A 17,337-nucleotide genomic window follows, 5' to 3' on the forward strand; every position below is an offset into this window, starting at 1 on the left:
TGTTAAATTAAAATTACCTGAAGAAAACTAAGGTCTTAACTTTCTTTGAGTTTCATAGTAAAAAGTACAAGGTCAGATGTGTCCTTTACATCACTGACCTCATCCTGAAATTTCTGCTGAATTTCAAGAGGGCATTAAGGTGAAGTTTCATTATACTGTTCGACCAATATAATGTCTGAATCCTGATAGAGAAGTTGGGGGTTTCTGTCGATCCTTTTTCCTCCCTACTCCTCCGTGCTCACATCTTTTTCCTTGCAGGACCTTCTGTCATCATATCCACCCTGAATCAGTTCAACTCATGGACCTGACAGAAAATTGGTCACTTTTCTGCCAAATTGGCTTTTTTCTAATATGTCTAATCAAACTAGTTCAGTTCAAGGGTAAACAACAATCAGGGAAGGTACAAGGCTAGTGGAGGACAGGGCAAAGAAAGCACAGGAAAAAATGCCACTGAGCCATTCGAAAGCTCCAGGTCTGATGTGAACATTCTACAGAATCAAATTTTCCTTCCATCCGTTTGTTTCAGTGTTTGATTTAAACAGAAATCTAGACAGCTGAGTTTTCCTCTCCCTGCAGACATTCCCTCCTGCTTAATCACCTCAGGGATGCCTGAGGGGTGTCGCGTTGGGATTGGGAACCTTTGGCACAGCGGATGCAGCCGCTTCCTTTCCCCATGGCTCATTTTTTCCTGCTGTGAAACGGCGACAGAAAGTATTCAGGAGACTTACACGACCTGACTCACGGGTGCAGGTCAAGCCTTGTCACTAAAGGAAGAGGGAAGAGAAGGCAGATTTTCTCAACACCTCACTACAGCAGCTATCAGCCCTCAAGCACTGAGGGAGAGCTCGGCTACCACCCACAGCCCAGGCCCGGGCAGTGCTGCAGGATCGTGGCAGGAGGACCTTACACTTATCCTTTCCCTTCTCGAATAATATTAAGCCTGCAGGACGAAGTTTTTGAGAGGATTTTGACTTAGAAATTCATTTTCCAAAATGACAAAAGGCTTCACCCAAAGGGAAATTCCCAGCCATTGCCACGCTGAAGTATTTACATACCACAAAAAAATATGCCACTATGGTTATCCCAGCATGAGCTTCCAGCTGAACACAAGCTGGGGTATTTCCCCAGGGAGCCGAACCCCTCAGAGCGCAGAGCCCTCAGAACGCTTTTCCCCGCCAGGGCTGCAGCTCCACTCCCGCCTTCCTGCGGCCTCAGCGGCTCCTCCCAGGAAGTCCCAGCGGCAGATGAAGCCTTAGGAGCAGAGGAGAAGGCAGAATGTGTGCCAGGGCAGCCTCGGCGGCTGTGCCAGCCTTTGCCGCCTAAAGCAGTGCAGCCCAGCTCGATGTAAGTTGTTTTTTGTCCCCGCTGTCCCTCTGGCAGCTGCTTTGTCCCTCAGTGTCAGCTCCTGCTGGCGCTGCTGCGGCTGCTGCTCTAGCCCTGCACTCGCCTTGGTGCTGTGCTCCTCCTGGGGCACATCCAGGGTCAGCCGTGTCCCCAAAGCCTCCCGGGTGCTCCCCTGAGCTGCCAAGGGGGGGATCGAGGAGCACCGGGATGGAGGAGGCGGCTGGGACCCGCGGGCTGGAGGTGGTGAGTGACCAGTCCCCGAGGTGACCTTCCCGGCTGTCACCTCCCGAATCCTCTGCTCAGCCCAGTGCACCCTCCCAGAGTCAGCGGTGGTGACCCGGGTGCTGCCCTCAGTCCAGCGCACAGCTCTTACACAGCTCTGTGTTTGCTGCTATCTGATAAAGCCTTTTTTACAGCCGCACTTTGATTCTGTCCCCTGAAGGGTAGGTCTCCTCATTCCAGGACTCCTTTGCTTTGCACCCCAAAGCAGTGTCCCCCCACATTTCAGTGTCATGCAAGCACAAGGTGGAGATTTTACAGTCATAAGCAATATGATGCTCTGGCTTCCAATTTTTCCATAAACTGTGCTATTTTTTTCCCACTTGGCAAACAGACGTGAAACCCCACTGGTCTCAGCTGGCATCTGCTTCACACTTTTTTTTAGAAATAACAAAAAATGCAGACACTGGGGACTCACATCCTGCATGTAAGGATGGAAAGTGCCCGTATTGAGAGCTTACCTGTAGGCTGGTCAGCTTAAAATCTGTTTTAATTAATTTTTTGGCAGATGAGTAAATTAATTCATGGCTGATCATAATAAAGGTGCATACATCCTCCAGCCTCATTGCTTTTATCTCAAGTACCTAACAAAACATTCACTTATTTTAGCTTAAATATTGCATGTTTAAGTAATGCTGTAGGATAGTCGAAGAAACCTGAGGTGAAGGAACAGGCTGCATTTTACACACAGAAATCAATTTGTTTGGGGCCTTGAAGGAAAGATATTCACCAAAATCACTTTAGAGATAGAAGGTGTTTTTTTCCTGTTAATTAGAATAAAACTTGTGACTAAACCAGAGCTGCAGCAGCTGCGAGGCCAGAGATTCTCTGATGGGTCAGGAAGGTGAAAGTGTTGCAAGGGAGGAAGGGCAGAGGCGAGAGTTACCTGGGCTCAGTGACACTGGATGGGAGGATGCCCTCTCACTGTGTCCCTACCACTCCCATTGGTGCAGAGGAGAACAGGGGAAGCCTGGACTGGAAGAGAGGAGGCAGAAGTCATGGTTGCCCTTGTGATCCTGATCCTGTGTGTCACAGGCACAAAGTACAGCCCCAGCACTGGGGACATTGCAGTGATGACACAAAGCAGCTCGCTTTGCCTTTTCCTCTCTGTGGCAGAACAACCTCTGCTTTGGGTCTGGGCCTGTCTGATCCCAGGCACAGGTGTGCTTTAACCCTGTGCAGCAATTGTCTCAGCCCTGTCCTTTGTCTGGGAATTGCAGGTGTGTGCCTGCAGGAGTGAGAGAGCCAGAGCTGTGGCATGCTCAGGAGAGCGGGACCGTCCCTGCGCCACTTCTTGCTGGAGAGGAACATCAGTGCTGGACACAGCTCGTGCTCCAGAGAGGTATGGAATGCCCAGTGGCATGTTCCTGCCTGGCAGCCTGCCCAGGGCAGCTCAGAGCAGACAGAGCACATTGGGAAAAGCCACTCTGGTGCAATTTCCTCTGTATCTGCTTATTTCCAGGGAGCATTTAAAGGATCCTCATAAGTAAGGGGATATCCTTCATAGAGGAGTTCTGGGGTTGCTTCTTCTGATGGTCTCTACCACAGAGAACCTCTTGGCTTGCAAAGTACTTGGAAAATATCAGCATCCCACTCAGAGATCTCAACATGCAGAGCAAGGCAGTCACACACAGCAGAGAGTCAGTGGTGGAAGATCATGGATGCCAAGTCTTCTGCACTGGCACCCAGCTCTCCTGTGTGGCTGCCAGGCAAACTGCCCCTTCTGTCTGGGGACAGAACAGGCTGGAACAGATTTAAGGGCTGCATGGTCCTGAGCCTGTGTTGCTCTCTGTGGCAGCATCACACACAGGCTGGGATAGGATGGGATGGAGGGGATATCAGGAAAAAAGCATTTGTTATTTCTGGTCCTAAAGCAAACAAGGCCTTTCCTCAGAACTGGGAATTTCAAGGCTTAAGGAACCTTCTTCCCTCTGATCCCCATCACACTTGGCCATCTTTTAAGTTCTCTGACCTGTGGCCTTCAGCAGCCCCACTTTGCAAGAACAGCATTGGAGCTGTTAATATTTTACCTCCAGCTATCTTTTACTTCCCAAGCCATAAATCCTTCTGCTCCCACCCAAATCAATCTCAGGCACCAGTTCTTGTGACTGTAACAGCCACGAGCTTGTGCAGAAGGAGCAGAGCTGAGGGAGAGGAGAGGAGAGGAGAGGAGAGGAGAGGAGAGGAGAGGAGAGGAGAGGAGAGGAGAGGAGAGGAGAGGAGAGGAGAGGAGAGGAGAGGAGAGGAGAGGAGAGGAGAGAAGCTGCCATGGATTCAATGACTTCTTGTCATTGGCTGCCTGCCTGGTACCAGGGTGGAGCAGAGTCCACCTGGTGCCCTCTGAAACACAGAGCTCCTCAGCTGGGTGTTTGCAAAGATCTCCAGTAAGGGCTGAAGCTGTATAAAAATCCAAGGACCTCAGCACAAAATATCCTTGGGGCACAGCCCAAATTCTGGAGCAGTGCTGGAAACAGCAGAGGGGAGCAGGTAAGTCCTGTGCAGCTGAGTGTTGGGAGGAGGCTGACCCAGTGTCCCCCTCACTGTCCCGGCATGGCAGAGCACAAACCCCTGCACATCCCCTCACCTCAGCTGCTTTCACATGCCTTCCTTGTGCCAGTCCAAATGTATTTTATTTGCTGTGGTGACAATGGCTTTCTGGACTCATTGCTTCAGGGCTGCCCTCCTCCTGCCCCCACACTGGCTCTTTCTGGTGCACTGAGCATCATTTGTCTCCAGTTTCCAGCCCCTTCCTTGTCTGGTGCCTTTTCCCTGCACTGCTGAGTTACTAAATTCTGTCTCTGCTGCTTTTCATCATCCTCATGATGAATTCCCCATAAAGCACATCTAACTTTCTCCCAGTGTGCTTATCCATCTGGAAGGAGGGTTTTGCTTTCAGTGCTTCCTGCTGTCTTTCTTTCCACTCCCCTGAGCCATGATGTACATGGAAATTTCAAACCAGCCACAGCTTGGTACCTCAGTGTGTCTGTACCTCACTGACCTCTGTGCTCTGCTCTCTCTTGCCTGTACTTAGTTACTGCTTGGGTTTGACATGAACTTTAAATAGAAAACTACACATTTTGTAGGATTTAGAGCAAGCCCCCTCACCAAGCACTTCATCAGGACAGAAGAGTATCTACTTCTGCTATTTCACAGAGCAGCGTAGAATAAAATAGTTTGTTCTTCTAGGAAAAGGGGATATTTCATGGCTTGTAGAGTAAGGAGGTCCTTCCATGAAGATGGAGAGGTTGTGGAAGGTAAAAGCCTGAGGTCTGGGGTCCTTGGCCTGGCTGTTGCAGCCTGGATGAGCTTGACCCCATGACTAATCCAAACAGGGAATGAGGTTTAAGGCATTGCCACCTCCCCAGTGAGTGTACAAAAGCTTCTCTTGTTCATCTATTTTCCCAATTCTTGTTGAAACTTGTAAGTGAAAGCAGAAACCACTGCAACAGTTATTACTGCTCCAAGATCAGTCAGGAGCAGCCCATGAAGCAATACTAAGGGCACACCTTCTGGTGGGAAAAAACTTCCCTGGAGAGGCCACAGCCCCTTTGTGGCCTCATTTAAAAGCTTCAAACTCACTTTATTTTTCACTCTCTGCAGGCAAAAATGTCAAGGCCAGTGCAAGCTCGGAGGCTGGAGGGAATAGATAAAAATATCTGGTGAGTTAAAAGAATATCTGGTTTACCCAGGTGGTAGATGTGGTTTTAAGCATCCTAAAACCATATTGAAACCACAGCAGCCACCCAGCACAGAGCAGAAGTTTCCCTCAGCTGCTTTGCACGTGTTCAGGAAGCACATGAGAGCAAGTTTGTCCCAGAAGACTTTACCATGAGTCAGTGCTGTACCTGCAGCTCTCACTTCAGCATGTATCAGGTTTTTTGCACCACTGGGCAGGCAGAAGCACTGCCCTCCCTCTGACCCATCCACCCAAACCTGAGCCAAGTGTTTGCTGCACACTGGCTGCAGCCTGGCACCTGCTCCAAGCTCACCCTGGGGCACCACAAGCAGAGAGGCAGGGCAAGGGCTGCTGAAAATGCCATTCCCATCCTGCCAGGCACAATGTGGCATTGGGAAAGTTGTGTGCTGGAAGAAGAGATTCAAATGGTCCTTCCCCAAGGCCCTGCTGTGTCTGGGCTCAAGCTACAAACTGCCAGTGAGCTGGCTCTTGTTTGGTTTGAGATGAGCAGCGAGTTCAGCCCACCTTGCCCTCTGCAGAGGCCTTCACAATGTCTAGGTGCTAAATATTGCAGAGCTGGTATGAGCTTGAAAATCTCCAAATCCCCTCCTGGTCAGTCCAGTGTGATCTGAAACACCACAGGCTTTCAGCTGTGACCACACACTGACCCCAGGAGCTGTTTGCTGGGAGAATGAATTAAAACAGTTCCCCCAGTGCAACAGTTCATCATCCTTGGTTTAATTGCAGCAGGTCTGAAGTGACCTGTGCTGGGTCCTGCCTGCCTGTGAGCAGCAGGATGGCTCTGCAGGAGGGACACCAACCCCACTCCTTCCTAAGGGATGCTGTGAGCAGACCCAGTGCCAGCACACTGCTCCCACCCTCTGAAAGTGCTTTTGTTTCCCTTCTCTCCAGGGTGGAGTTTGTAAAACTGGCTACCACCTACTCCAAGGTGAACCTGGGCCAAGGCTTCCCTGACTTCCCTGCACCAGAATTTCTGAGAGAGGCACTGATGAGAGCCCTCAGCGGGGGGAACCACATGCTGCACCAGTACACCCGTGCCTTTGTGAGTGACACATCTCCCTGCCAGCACCACCCCCTCAGTCCCCACCAGCCCTGGCTGCTTCAGAGCTCACCAGGCAGCAATAAAGACAAAAAACACGAGGCAAAACACACATCCAGCCTTGATCCATACCCACCGTTCCCAGTAGCTCCCTGCTTTACTGGGATGTTTGAAGCAGCCAGGCTGGAAGATCTCACAGGGCTCTTGGCTTCCCAGTCCCCTTCCAAGGGTTCATCCTTGGTTTAGGAATCTTCTGCAACCCAATTCCCACCCTCCTCTCACCCTACAGGGCCACCCACCTCTGGTGAAGGTCCTGGCCCAGTTTTTCGAGAAGCTGCTTGGACGAGAGCTGGATCCCATGACCAATGTGATGGTGACTGTGGGGGCATACCAGGCCCTGTTCTGCTGCTTCCAGGCTTTAGTGGATGAAGGTGATGAGGTAACCCAAGATAAGGGCTTGTAGCACTGGCAGCCTTCCCCCAGGCTGGTTTTCATTGTCCTTTTCCAAAGCAAAACCAGTTTTATTATCCCCATTCTGCCATACTTGAGCTTCCAAAGGAAGAAATTACTTGCTACAGGGCACTGTCTCATTTCTGCATAAAGCAAAATAACCCTTTTTGTCCTGAGTGGTGGTGTCCTTCCTGACACTCCCCAGAGGCAATGCAGGTTCTCCATTACAGTAGCAATTAGGGATTAAATTATCCTGTCCCTCCCATTGCTCTCTGCGCTCCTCAGGGAAGGTCTGAGCAGGACCAGGAGGGTGCTGACATGTCCCTTTCTTCCAGGTGATAATCATTGAACCATTCTTTGACTGCTATGAGCCAATGGTGAAAATGGCTGGTGGGACACCTGTGTTTGTGCCTCTGAGACCGGTGAGTGGCTGGAGAAGGGAAGAGTCACAGCAGTCAGCAAAGAGGTGAGTGGTAAACAAGGTGCAGAGGTAGCAAAGCAAACCACGATTGCCATGTTCTCTCTAGAATCCTCCAAAAGATGGAAAATTGATGTCTAGTGCAGACTGGCAGCTGGACCCAGCTGAACTGGCTTCTAAATTCAGTGAACGGACAAAAGCCATCGTCCTGAACTCGCCCAACAACCCTCTGGGCAAGGTAACACTGCTGCCCCTGCTGGGCCCTGGAGGCTGCTGGGGTGCCTCAGCCTGCCCTGCACACAGGGGATGTGGGTGCTGTGGGAGCACCACATGCTGTGTTCAGTCTCCTGGTGGTTTAAAGCCTTGTCTTAAGGCTTAAAGACAACTGTTAGATCACTGCAGCAGCTCCTGCCCCTCCCTGGCATGGGAGATGGGGCCAGGAGGACACTCAACAACCTGCAGGGACAGGCAGGAGCTTCTGCTGTGCCTCTGCTGCAGGTGTTCAGCCGCGGGGAGCTGGGGCTGATTGCAGAGCTGTGTGTGAAGCACGACGTGCTCTGCATCAGCGACGAGGTGTACGAGTGGCTGGTCTACGACGGGAAGCAGCACATCCGCATCGGTACGGGGCAGGGCCGGGCTGGGCAAGGCCGGGCTGGGCTGGGCGGGGCCGCAGGGCCAGGAATGGGCACTGCACTCGGCCCCTGGAAATCCCAGGAGCTGCCTGCATGCACAGCTCTACTAGGCATGAATCTCCCACTGGAAGGATTTTGCTGCACTTCAGTCTCAGCCTCCAAACCAGGCCCTAAACAGAAGCTCTGACTTCAGAGCCAGAGGGGAGATCTAGAACAAAAAGCTGCTTGGCTCCAGTGAAACTGATTTTTTCCCATGCTTTGTAAAGCCACAGTTTTCTGAATGTCTCTAGTTCCCAGGAAATCCATTTCAACACAGTTTCAGCCTGTTCTTCCAGTTGGAGTAACATGCCATCACCTCGATGCAGGGTGATGGTGCTTGGCATCTCTGAGAGCCCCTGGGGCTGGGTACATGCCTGTGAAAATGCTTAATTAAAAGGAGTTGCTCTTGAGAAACCTGGCTGCCTGTTTGGGATGTGCTTTGAGGCTCATCCAGGTGAAAGAGGTGCAGTGAACACTAAAGATCACCGTGGATTATGGTGACAGAGGGCTCAGCCCAGAGGAGCATGCTGAGCTCTGCCATTCTCTCCTTCCATTGCCAGCCAGCCTGCAGGGGATGTGGGAGCGCACGGTGATCATCGGCAGTGCTGGGAAGACCTTCAGTGCCACAGGATGGAAGGTGAATATCCCATGTGGCACCTCCTTGTGTCCCCATCCCTGTCCCTTTGCCACAGCACAGCACTGGGGACACTGCCCACGCTCAGCTTTGAGCCTCAGGGTCAAAGTACCAGAGGCGCTCCATGAAATTTCTGTCTGTAACATACAATGAAACCAGCACAGGCACAGAAAGGGGAGCCTGAGCAGGCAGCCAGACTCACCATCTGCCTCCTCCTCTCCTGGCTGCAGGTGGGCTGGGTTGTGGGCCCTGACAGGCTGCTGCAGCACCTCCGTACTGTGCACCAGAACTCCGTGTACCACTGTGCCACCATTGCCCAGGTAAGGCAGCTCCCTGAGCCTGGCCCTGCAATGCCCAAGCCCTCGGAGCAGGGGTAAGAGATGGTCTCTTGCCCACAGCTGACCTGAAAAGCACACACAAGTGATTTGTGGTGCTCTAGAGAGGCTCCTTCCTTTCTCCCTAATGTTGTTCAGTGTCTGGGAGAAAGGGGAGAGTCCAGCCTGCCTGGGTTATATTCCTTATCTTGCATTGACAAATCTAAGCCGCAGTTCAGAGGGGCTGGAGGCAGAGAGCTCCCTAATCACCTGTGAATTGCAGGAACTTCAGTTCCCAAGGAAGCCCTGACCATCTTCCATTGGGCACTGGCTCCTCTCTCCTTACAGGAGGCCGTGGCTCAGGGTTTCCAGAGGGAGCTCACGCTCTATGGAAAACCAGAGAGCTACTTTGTCCAGCTGCCCAAGGAGCTGCAGCAGAAGAGAGACTGGCTGGTTCAGAGCCTGGATGGGGTGGGCATGAAACCCATCATCCCAGAGGGCACCTACTACCTGGTGGCAGACATCTCCCCGTTCAGTGAGTCACCTGCAGTCCTGCCCAGGTGGGCTGGGTGTGGGGCGTGGTGCTGCTGGCAGGGACAGGAACCTGCATAAACCATCATCAAAGCAGGGTTGGGCTGCACGTTCCTCATCCCAGCTGCAAGGACGTGGGCTTGGGGATCAGCTGAGGCACCTGGCAGCTGCCCCAGCCTCTGTCCTGCTGTGCTTCTCCTGCAGAATCTGATGTCCCCGATGTCCCCAACTCAGATGAGCCCTACGACTCCAGATTTGCAAAGTGGATGGTCAAGAACAAGGTAAAAGGGTCTGGCCCTTCCTGCTGCCTTTACCCTGGGTGGGCTTGTGCCCCCCCAAGCTCAGGGCTGGGGCACAGCCCCAGAGCAGCACCCTCAGCTCTGTGTGCTCCCTCTGCCCAGGGCCTTGCTGCCATCCCGCTCTCCGCTTTCTACAGCGAGGCCCACAAGAACAACTACAGCAATTTCATCCGGTTCTGCTTTGCAAAGGTGAGATGTGGACAGCACTGAGGAAGGCAAGGTTGGGAGCAATAATCAGGGCTGGTTTAATGAGAGAAATGCCAAGAGGAAATGCAGGATGGCTCGGGCATTGGAGCCCCACCATGACATCCCAGCTGGAGCAACCTCTCCTGCAGACACATGAGCTGAGCTGGGGGCAGCAGATGTGCCAGGGCCATCCTAAACTTGGTCCTATCAGCATCCTACATTTCTTGGCCAAGGAAGGGACTCTCTAGGTGCTGCTTTAGCTGTGCCTGTCTCATACTGAACCTGCAATGCTCCAGAATGAGAACAGGATTTTTGTATCAACAATGGCTGCAGTGAGGGGGAATAGGATTTGGCTGGGAGCCACTGACCAAATCTGTGGTATTTTTTAGGAGGAAGCTACACTGAAGGCAGCAAGTGACATATTGCAAAAATGGAAACAGGAGAAAACCAGCTCCTGAATACACTGAGAGAGCCAGGCTCTCCTTGGTCCTCATCTGCCCCTACTGCTGTTCTTCTTCACTTGTCTACAAACTTTGGTATGTTCTTACTTCAGTGCTTTCAACAACATTTTCTGACAGACAAATGGTTAAGTTTTTCCAGGCCCAGGGCCTGGGGGACATTTTCAGTCACTGTGAAATGATTTCAAGAAGTGAGACTTTGTGTGCACTGACAGCATTTGACATTTCTTACATGTGGAAACTTTGCTAATCAGTTCTGGGATGCATCCAGCAACACACAGGGTGGGGATAGCTCCTGGGCTCTGTCTCATCATCAAATTCTGAAAAAGTGTTTCAGGACTTACCTTTAAGGCTGTGCTGGAGGGTTAGTGTGGCTTGTCTTGCTTCACATCCCCACTCAGGGCAGCATTTCCACCAGCACCCATGTTCCCACAGGATTAGACAGCATTACCAGCCAGCAGTAGAGTGACTCCTATGATCCTGATGATTACAAACCCAGTGAAATGACATTTCCCATCATAAACTATTTTCCCACTATTTTTTTCTTTGCATCTCTGGGGAAAATGACCACACAATTGGTTTCTCTCAGGAAACAGGCTTTCACCAGTAGCCTGGCTATTGTCAAACCTTCCAAATTACTCCTGGCACTTTCTCAGGGCTGGGCAGCATCGTCCAGGCTGCAGAGCAAAACCTTTTCTGGCCTTTGACAAGTGCACACAGGGGAGGATGGGCCCAATGGCCTTGGCTGCTCCTACTGCTGGTGGCCACCACAACCTCCCACCCAGTGAGCTGGTCGGGTACCATGAGCAATTCTGGAGGGGAAATTCTTGCATCAGTGTCGATTTCAGCCTGGGTAAGAGTGTAAAACATCATCATCAACCACCTGGGAGTTGTGTGCAGCAGACTGTGCAATGAGTGTTTGTAGCAGTTAAATTATTAAAGTGGAATTACTGCAGTCATGGAAGAGTGTCTCTGTAATGACTGCAGGGCTCTCCTTGAGAGCTGCCTCATCTGTGCTGGCTCCTGTGATGGTGGCTGCTTGTCCCCCTCAGGCTGGTGGGGAGAGCTCTGCAGGATTTCTGTATTGGGCTGCAGCTGGTGATGCCAATCCCCTTGGAGCAGAGCTGCACGGAACAGCAGGAGGGAGGGAGAGAGGGAAGGAGGCAAAGAGCCACCTGCCCTTCCTGGTGTCCCCTCTCACCTGTGTGTGTGAGGGTGCTGCTGATGCACCCATGTAAGTACCAAACATGGGGAGAGTCACAGTCGCTGAAACAGAGAAAGAACCGTGCAATTAGATTGTTGATGTGAAGATTAATTACAACACCTCCACATGCCTGGGCTCTTACCTAGGCCATGACACAACCTGCAAAGGGCAGGGTGCATCCACATATGGTCTAGAACACACGCAGGGCTCGTGCAGAGACTCGCAGACGCGAGCACACAGATTTTACGCACACTCCCACGTGGGAATTGTGATATTCCTCAGCGCCGGGGGCTGTGCCTGGGGTCACCCATCCTCCCGCGGAACGCGCCCGACCCTGCTTAGCTCCGCCGCCGCGCGGGCCGCTCAAACACCAACCACGTGGTTTCTGGCTCCTCCCCTCCATGGGCGGAGCCTGCGTCCTCTGGCCAATCAGCAGCGCGGGGCGTGGCCGGCAGCGCGGGGAAGATGGCGGACACGGAGAGCGGCGTGGGGAAGCGGCCCCGGGGCGCGCAGGTGGGCGCTGAGGGGGGCCCGGGTCCAGCCCGCACCCTGAGGGGAGCCCGGGGCGTTCCCCGGGTCCGTCTCTGAGGGGAGCCCGGCGGTAACGCGTGCTGTCCCCCGTAGGTTGAGGACAGGAAGGTGGACTGGCGGCGCTGGAAGCAGGAGAGTAAGGAAGGCCGGGTATCGCGGGGGCTGGGGCCGCTCGGAGCGGTCACGGCGCGGTGTTTAACGCCAGGCGCTGTTCTCCGTCCCAGGGAAAGCAGAGACGAAGAAATGGAAGGAGATTAAACTATTGAAGAAACTGGACAAACAGCGGATGCGAGAGCTGGCAGAACAAGAAGCCCAGGCGCAGGAGGAGCAGAAGGAAGACAGAGGTGGTGCTGCTGTGACCCAATGGGGAGACCTGGGTGGAAGGTGCTAGAAAACCTGGCTGTTAAAAGGCAGTCGGTGTTAGCTATCGTTAGGAAGGGTGTTACTTCACAGATCCCATGTGGATCAGTCCACATGCCCAAACAGGCACAAACACTGTGCAGCAACCACTGCAGCAGAGATCCTTCTGAAGAGAAAACCAGTGATTAATCTAAGGAACAGAAGCTGCTTTTCCCCCAGCACAGCCAAAGCAGCAGATACGATGCTCTCTTATGTCTCTGCTCCGCAGGGCGGCCGCACACGCTGAGCGTGGCCCTGCCCGGCTCCATCCTGAACAACGCGCAGTCCCCGGCGCTGCGCTCGTACCTGGCCGGGCAGATCGCCCGCGCCTGCGCCATCTTCTGCGTGGACGAGATCGTGGTGTTTGACGAGCACGGAGAGGACGTCAAGTATGGCACACACTGAAGGAGAGCATGTTAGATTAGGTTTCAGGATAGAGTTCCTCCCTGTGAGGGTGGTGAGGGCCTGGCACAGCTGTCCCAGAGAAGCTGTGGTTGCACTGTCCCTGGAGGTGTCCAAGGCCAGCTTGGATGGGGCTTGGAGCAAACTGGGATAATTGAAGGTATCCCTGCTCATAAAGGATCATCTTGTTCTACCTCCTGTCAAGTTCCCTTCCAACCCAGGCCATTCTGTGATTCTCTGAAGGAGGAGCCATCTTGCTCTGCATGATATTCCTCTCAGCTTTCTGTTCCTTCACTCTTCTCTTAAGCTGAGGCCTGGAAGGAACTGCATCTACCTCTCCCCAGTGGCAGGATTACAGGGACCACTATACCCCAGGGGAAAAGATATTGACTGACCTGCCCTACCACATCAGATCATTTATCCCAACATGTGGTTGACAAAGCAACAGGAGGCCGAGTTCTCCTGTACCCTTAAACCTTGCTGTGGAGGGACAGGACATCTGTCAATACATCTTCCTGATATCCTGCCACATCACATTTATACATAAAGATCAAAATACAAAACTGGAAAAGGTACTTGGCTTGGAGAGAGCTCCAAGGATGATTTGTTAAAAGATTGTCTCTGGAGCAGCCCTATTACAAGGGTTAGAGGGGAGGGATGTGCTCCTGTTGTCAGGTTAAGCAGCAAGGCTTGGTCTTCTGGAGACCTGACCAATCTCATGCTGAGTTAACAAGCTGCTTGCTTTCACTTTCAGGAGCGTGGAGGGGGATTTTGAAGGAATTGGGAAGAAAGGCAAGGCTTGTGTCCAGCTGGCTCGGATCCTGCAGTACTTGGAGTGCCCTCAGTAAGTTTGCTTTTCTCTTTTCTCTTGCTTTGAGTCAGAACAGGGCCAGAATTGAGATCCAGATGCCATAAACATACCTTTTCAGATTTCACCTTTCTCTGGCGACAGGTACTTGAGGAAATCCTTCTTTCCAAAACACGAGGACCTGCAGTTTGCAGGTAAATGCAGTTGTGTCTCTCCTTCCTGAGCTCTGGCTCCTTGTGTGTGGGACAGCCAGGACTTTTCCCCATTCAGCACTGGACCTGAGAGGGAAGGAGCAGGGCAGCACCTGCCCCTACAGCTGTGTTTCCCCCAGCACCTCTTTGCTCTGTGCTGTTCCAGGGCTGCTCAACCCCCTGGACAGCCCCCACCACATGCGGATGGACGAGGACTCGGAGTACCGGGAGGGCGTCGTGCTGGACCGGCCCACCAAGCCAGGCAGAGGCTCCTTTGTGAACTGTGGCATGAGGAAGGTGTGTCTATTACCCAGAGATACAAAACAGCTTCCCTTGTCTCTCTGGCAGGTTTGCAGCAGGCAGGGTGGGCGCTGCTGGGTTTCTGAAGGCTGCAGTTGGCTGGGGGGGGGGGTTTAGGGCTGTTGGTGTCTTGTTCCTTCTGACTTGATAATGTTTGTGGCTTCCCAAGCCCCAGCAGGCCCCAGGTATTCCAGCAGATCATTGCTTTACTGCTGCAGCTGAACCTTTGAGTAGCAAAATAAACTTCAGACTGATGAGAAAGGCCCTGAGCCACACACAGAGCTCATCTCAGCTCCATGCCAGAATAGACACCCGCTTCCTCAAAGGATTCCCTTCCTTCCTTCCCCACCTTCCCCAGTCCTTCCAGAATGTCTGGTGCTGATGGTGGCTGTCACTGCAGGAGGTGCAGATTGACAAACAGCTGAACCCTGGTCTGCGAGTCACCGTGCGCCTGAAGGAGCCCCAGAATCCAGGTAATCCATGGCTCCAGGAGCAGCTGTAAACTTCAGTCCTGCAGGAGCTGGTCCTTCTGTATGACAGGTTTGAAGGTACCCAACAATTCTGCATGTTCCCTTCACTCCATACACAAATTTAATAACACCCTTACCATGCCTGCCTCAATAACTGGAAAGAACTGTCAGCTCTTCTTCTCAGCAGTAAACAGCCCAAACACACTCACAGGCTTTCCAGAGCTCACCAAATTTCCAGAATACTTTTTCACATCGTGGAAAAAGAGAGGATGATGGCTGTGGCTGATCAAATCTCACCAGATCAGAGGCTGTTAAACCTCTTTGCTTTCTTTCAGAGGCCAAAGTGAGGAAAGGCACCGTGGTGTCCTCACAGCACCCCCGGGCAGTTTCAGGCTTGTACTGGGGCTACAGCGTCCGCCTGGCCTCCTGCCTGAGTGAGTATCCGGAGATTCCCTGCCTGGGCTTCCACACCAGTCCCAGGCCTACTGGCTGCACACATCTTTCCTAGAAATCTTGTCCAAAGGAGACTTGCACGTTACATGTGCAGCCAGCAGCAATGTGGCAGTCAGATTTTAGGGCTGAAACAAGACATGAACCACCCAGTCACCCTCCAGGACTGTGCCCTGTAACTTCCACTCACCATTGCTCCAATGACAAGAGATGAGTTGATGCCCCTCTCTATTTCCATGATAACTACATCCCACTCATTCACATCAGAGCCAGCAATCAAATTTCAGTTCAAGAGCCCTGGAAAATTATTTTTGTATCTTCTGGTTGATGGGACCTTGTAGGAAGACTGTAAGCTGTTAGGGGGTGGTTCCTGGCACCTGTCTGGAGCTTTGAGTGTGAAAAGGATGTGGGAGACTCTTGCAGCAAGGGAATTATGTGAGAAAGAGGAGTCATTCTGTCTCCAGCTGCACTTTAGGCACTGAAAGCAACTCTTGCTGCCACCACTCAACCATGGAGTGTTCTAGCCTGTCCAGAAGGCACATGGGTGAGGACATGGCAGCAGTAATCCCAAACTCTGTTTTCCAGGTGCTGTCTTTTCCGAGTGCCCATTCAAGGAAGGTTATGATCTCTCCATTGGCACCTCAGAGCGGGGCAGCTCCGTGGACCAGGTCACTCTGCCCTCCTTCAGGTTTGTCCTGCCTGCTTGGACCCACTCAGAACTCCCAGTGAGGCTGGTGAAGGCAGCAGAGCAGGGGAAATACCTCAGAACAAGGCCAATTCTTTTCCTCTTTCTCTGCAGTTGGTAGCAGGGACTGTCACATTGGCCAGATGCTGTGTGGCTCTGGTGGGGAGGCAGCTGCAGTGGGTACCATCAGCAACAGCCACGGCTCCCTGCTTCAGCAGCACACAGGAGCCTGGATGCAGACTTGGACAGTCTGTCCTCTCACCCTGTCCTTGTGCTCTCCCCAGGCATGCCCTTGTTGTCTTTGGGGGCCTTGAGGGCTTGGAAGCTGGGGTTGATGTGGACCCAAACCTGGAGGTCACCGACCCAAGTGTCTTGTTTGACTTCTACCTGAACACGTGTCCCAGCCAAGGCAGCAGAACCATCCGGACTGAGGTAGGGCTGGGGGTGCTGGGTGTGCCCAGGGCAGTGCCACATGGCCCAGCTGTGCTCTGACTGCCCTGGCTCTGCTGTAGGAGGCACTGCTGATCTCTCTGTCTGCGCTGAGACCACACATTGAGGAGGCTGTGAAGACACCCAAAGGCACCTGAGGGAAGGGAAACCACTGACCTTGCCCTTGGGGAGGCAGCTCTTCAAATGTGGGGTGCTGGGCTGGTCACTCCAGGAGCCTGGAGGGTCCAAGGCACAGTGTGACTGGAGCTGGCAGTGCTGCCCAGCTGTGCAGACCCAGGGCCGGTCCAGCATTGGAGCTGTAACACCTCAGCCCTGGAAGGGCAAAGGTGACCAAGATCAAAGAGAGACTCCTTTGAATACACTGGTCTTATGGGTGAGACAATGGTCTCACCCATAAGCTTTTGCAGGCTCATGTTAAAGCCACAGGTTTTATATATATATATATATATATATATATCACCCAGTCCACCAGTCCAACTGCCCTTTTTTCTTTAGATGGACTCCCTCTAGAAGTTCTCCTGTCTCCTATTGGTGCTGGTTTATTGCAGTGCCCTGCCCCTGTTGCCTCATTGGTTCCCCAGTTGGCTGCCCCTCCTCTACACCATTTATACTCAGTTCCCATTGGCCCTTGACCCACGATCCATCCCTTTCCCCCCTTATAAACCCCCGTGTCCTCAGCCCCCTTTGCTTTCTGTCCCTGGACTCTCAACATTGCAATAAACTGTGTTTGCAGCTCTGTCTCTCACCTTGTTCATCAGCAGTTTAAGCAAGCTCTGGGCTGTGAGAGTGCGGGTGGCTCACAGAGCCTGGTTCTGGACACACCACAGCACCCAGCCAGGCATTCACTGCTCTGGGAGCCCAGGTCTGTGCCCTGCTGCCTGTGTGGTCCAGCCAAGGGCTGGCTGCTGTTTCCCAGCAGCTGGCACAAGCCTGGCAGCAGACTTGGTCTCAGCAACTCTGACACCAGGGTGGGAATAAAGCTGTATGGAACATCAGTTGCTGTGAAATCCAGGTGTGTGCCTGGATTCCAGGCAGTGCCTCTGCAGTGATGTGGCCTTCAGACTGAAACAAAGTCAGAACTTATGCCAAGAAGCTGTTCCTGCCTCAGCCTGATTTCCCCCAGCCCC

General features: G+C 52.7%; 2 protein-coding genes across 3 annotated transcripts; both read left to right on the forward strand.

Annotated features, from left to right (window-relative positions):
• The first annotated feature begins 1,225 nt into the window (after nucleotides 1–1,225).
• KYAT1 (kynurenine aminotransferase 1) lies at nucleotides 1,226–11,284 on the forward strand. Of its 2 annotated transcripts, XR_009275593.1 has the most exons (15): nucleotides 1,226–1,344; nucleotides 2,844–2,965; nucleotides 5,224–5,282; nucleotides 6,212–6,362; nucleotides 6,649–6,798; nucleotides 7,145–7,231; nucleotides 7,337–7,465; nucleotides 7,726–7,846; nucleotides 8,459–8,535; nucleotides 8,763–8,852; nucleotides 9,195–9,381; nucleotides 9,582–9,658; nucleotides 9,779–9,865; nucleotides 10,252–10,398; nucleotides 10,977–11,284. XR_009275593.1 is itself a non-coding variant. In XM_058818082.1 (14 exons), the coding sequence occupies exons 2-14, from the start codon at nucleotides 2,882–2,884 to the stop codon at nucleotides 10,318–10,320; spliced, it is 1,368 nt and encodes a 455-aa protein (XP_058674065.1). In that variant the 5' UTR covers nucleotides 1,226–1,344; nucleotides 2,844–2,881; the 3' UTR covers nucleotides 10,321–11,284. The 2 variants fall into 2 exon arrangements, 1 of the variants encoding a protein (XP_058674065.1); XM_058818082.1 differs by having other exon boundaries at nucleotides 10,252–11,284.
• Nucleotides 11,285–11,984: 700 nt separating this feature from the next.
• On the forward strand, nucleotides 11,985–16,880 carry SPOUT1 (SPOUT domain containing methyltransferase 1). Its single transcript, XM_058818083.1, has 12 exons — nucleotides 11,985–12,037; nucleotides 12,149–12,191; nucleotides 12,280–12,399; nucleotides 12,684–12,843; nucleotides 13,611–13,700; nucleotides 13,809–13,858; nucleotides 14,022–14,152; nucleotides 14,556–14,628; nucleotides 14,961–15,059; nucleotides 15,661–15,763; nucleotides 16,045–16,192; nucleotides 16,273–16,880. The coding sequence occupies exons 1-12, from the start codon at nucleotides 11,990–11,992 to the stop codon at nucleotides 16,345–16,347; spliced, it is 1,140 nt and encodes a 379-aa protein (XP_058674066.1). The 5' UTR covers nucleotides 11,985–11,989; the 3' UTR covers nucleotides 16,348–16,880.
• The last annotated feature ends 457 nt before the right edge of the window (nucleotides 16,881–17,337 follow it).

Source organism: Ammospiza caudacuta, chromosome 21, assembly GCF_027887145.1.
Source record: "Ammospiza caudacuta isolate bAmmCau1 chromosome 21, bAmmCau1.pri, whole genome shotgun sequence".
Lineage (NCBI taxonomy): Eukaryota > Metazoa > Chordata > Aves > Passeriformes > Passerellidae > Ammospiza > Ammospiza caudacuta.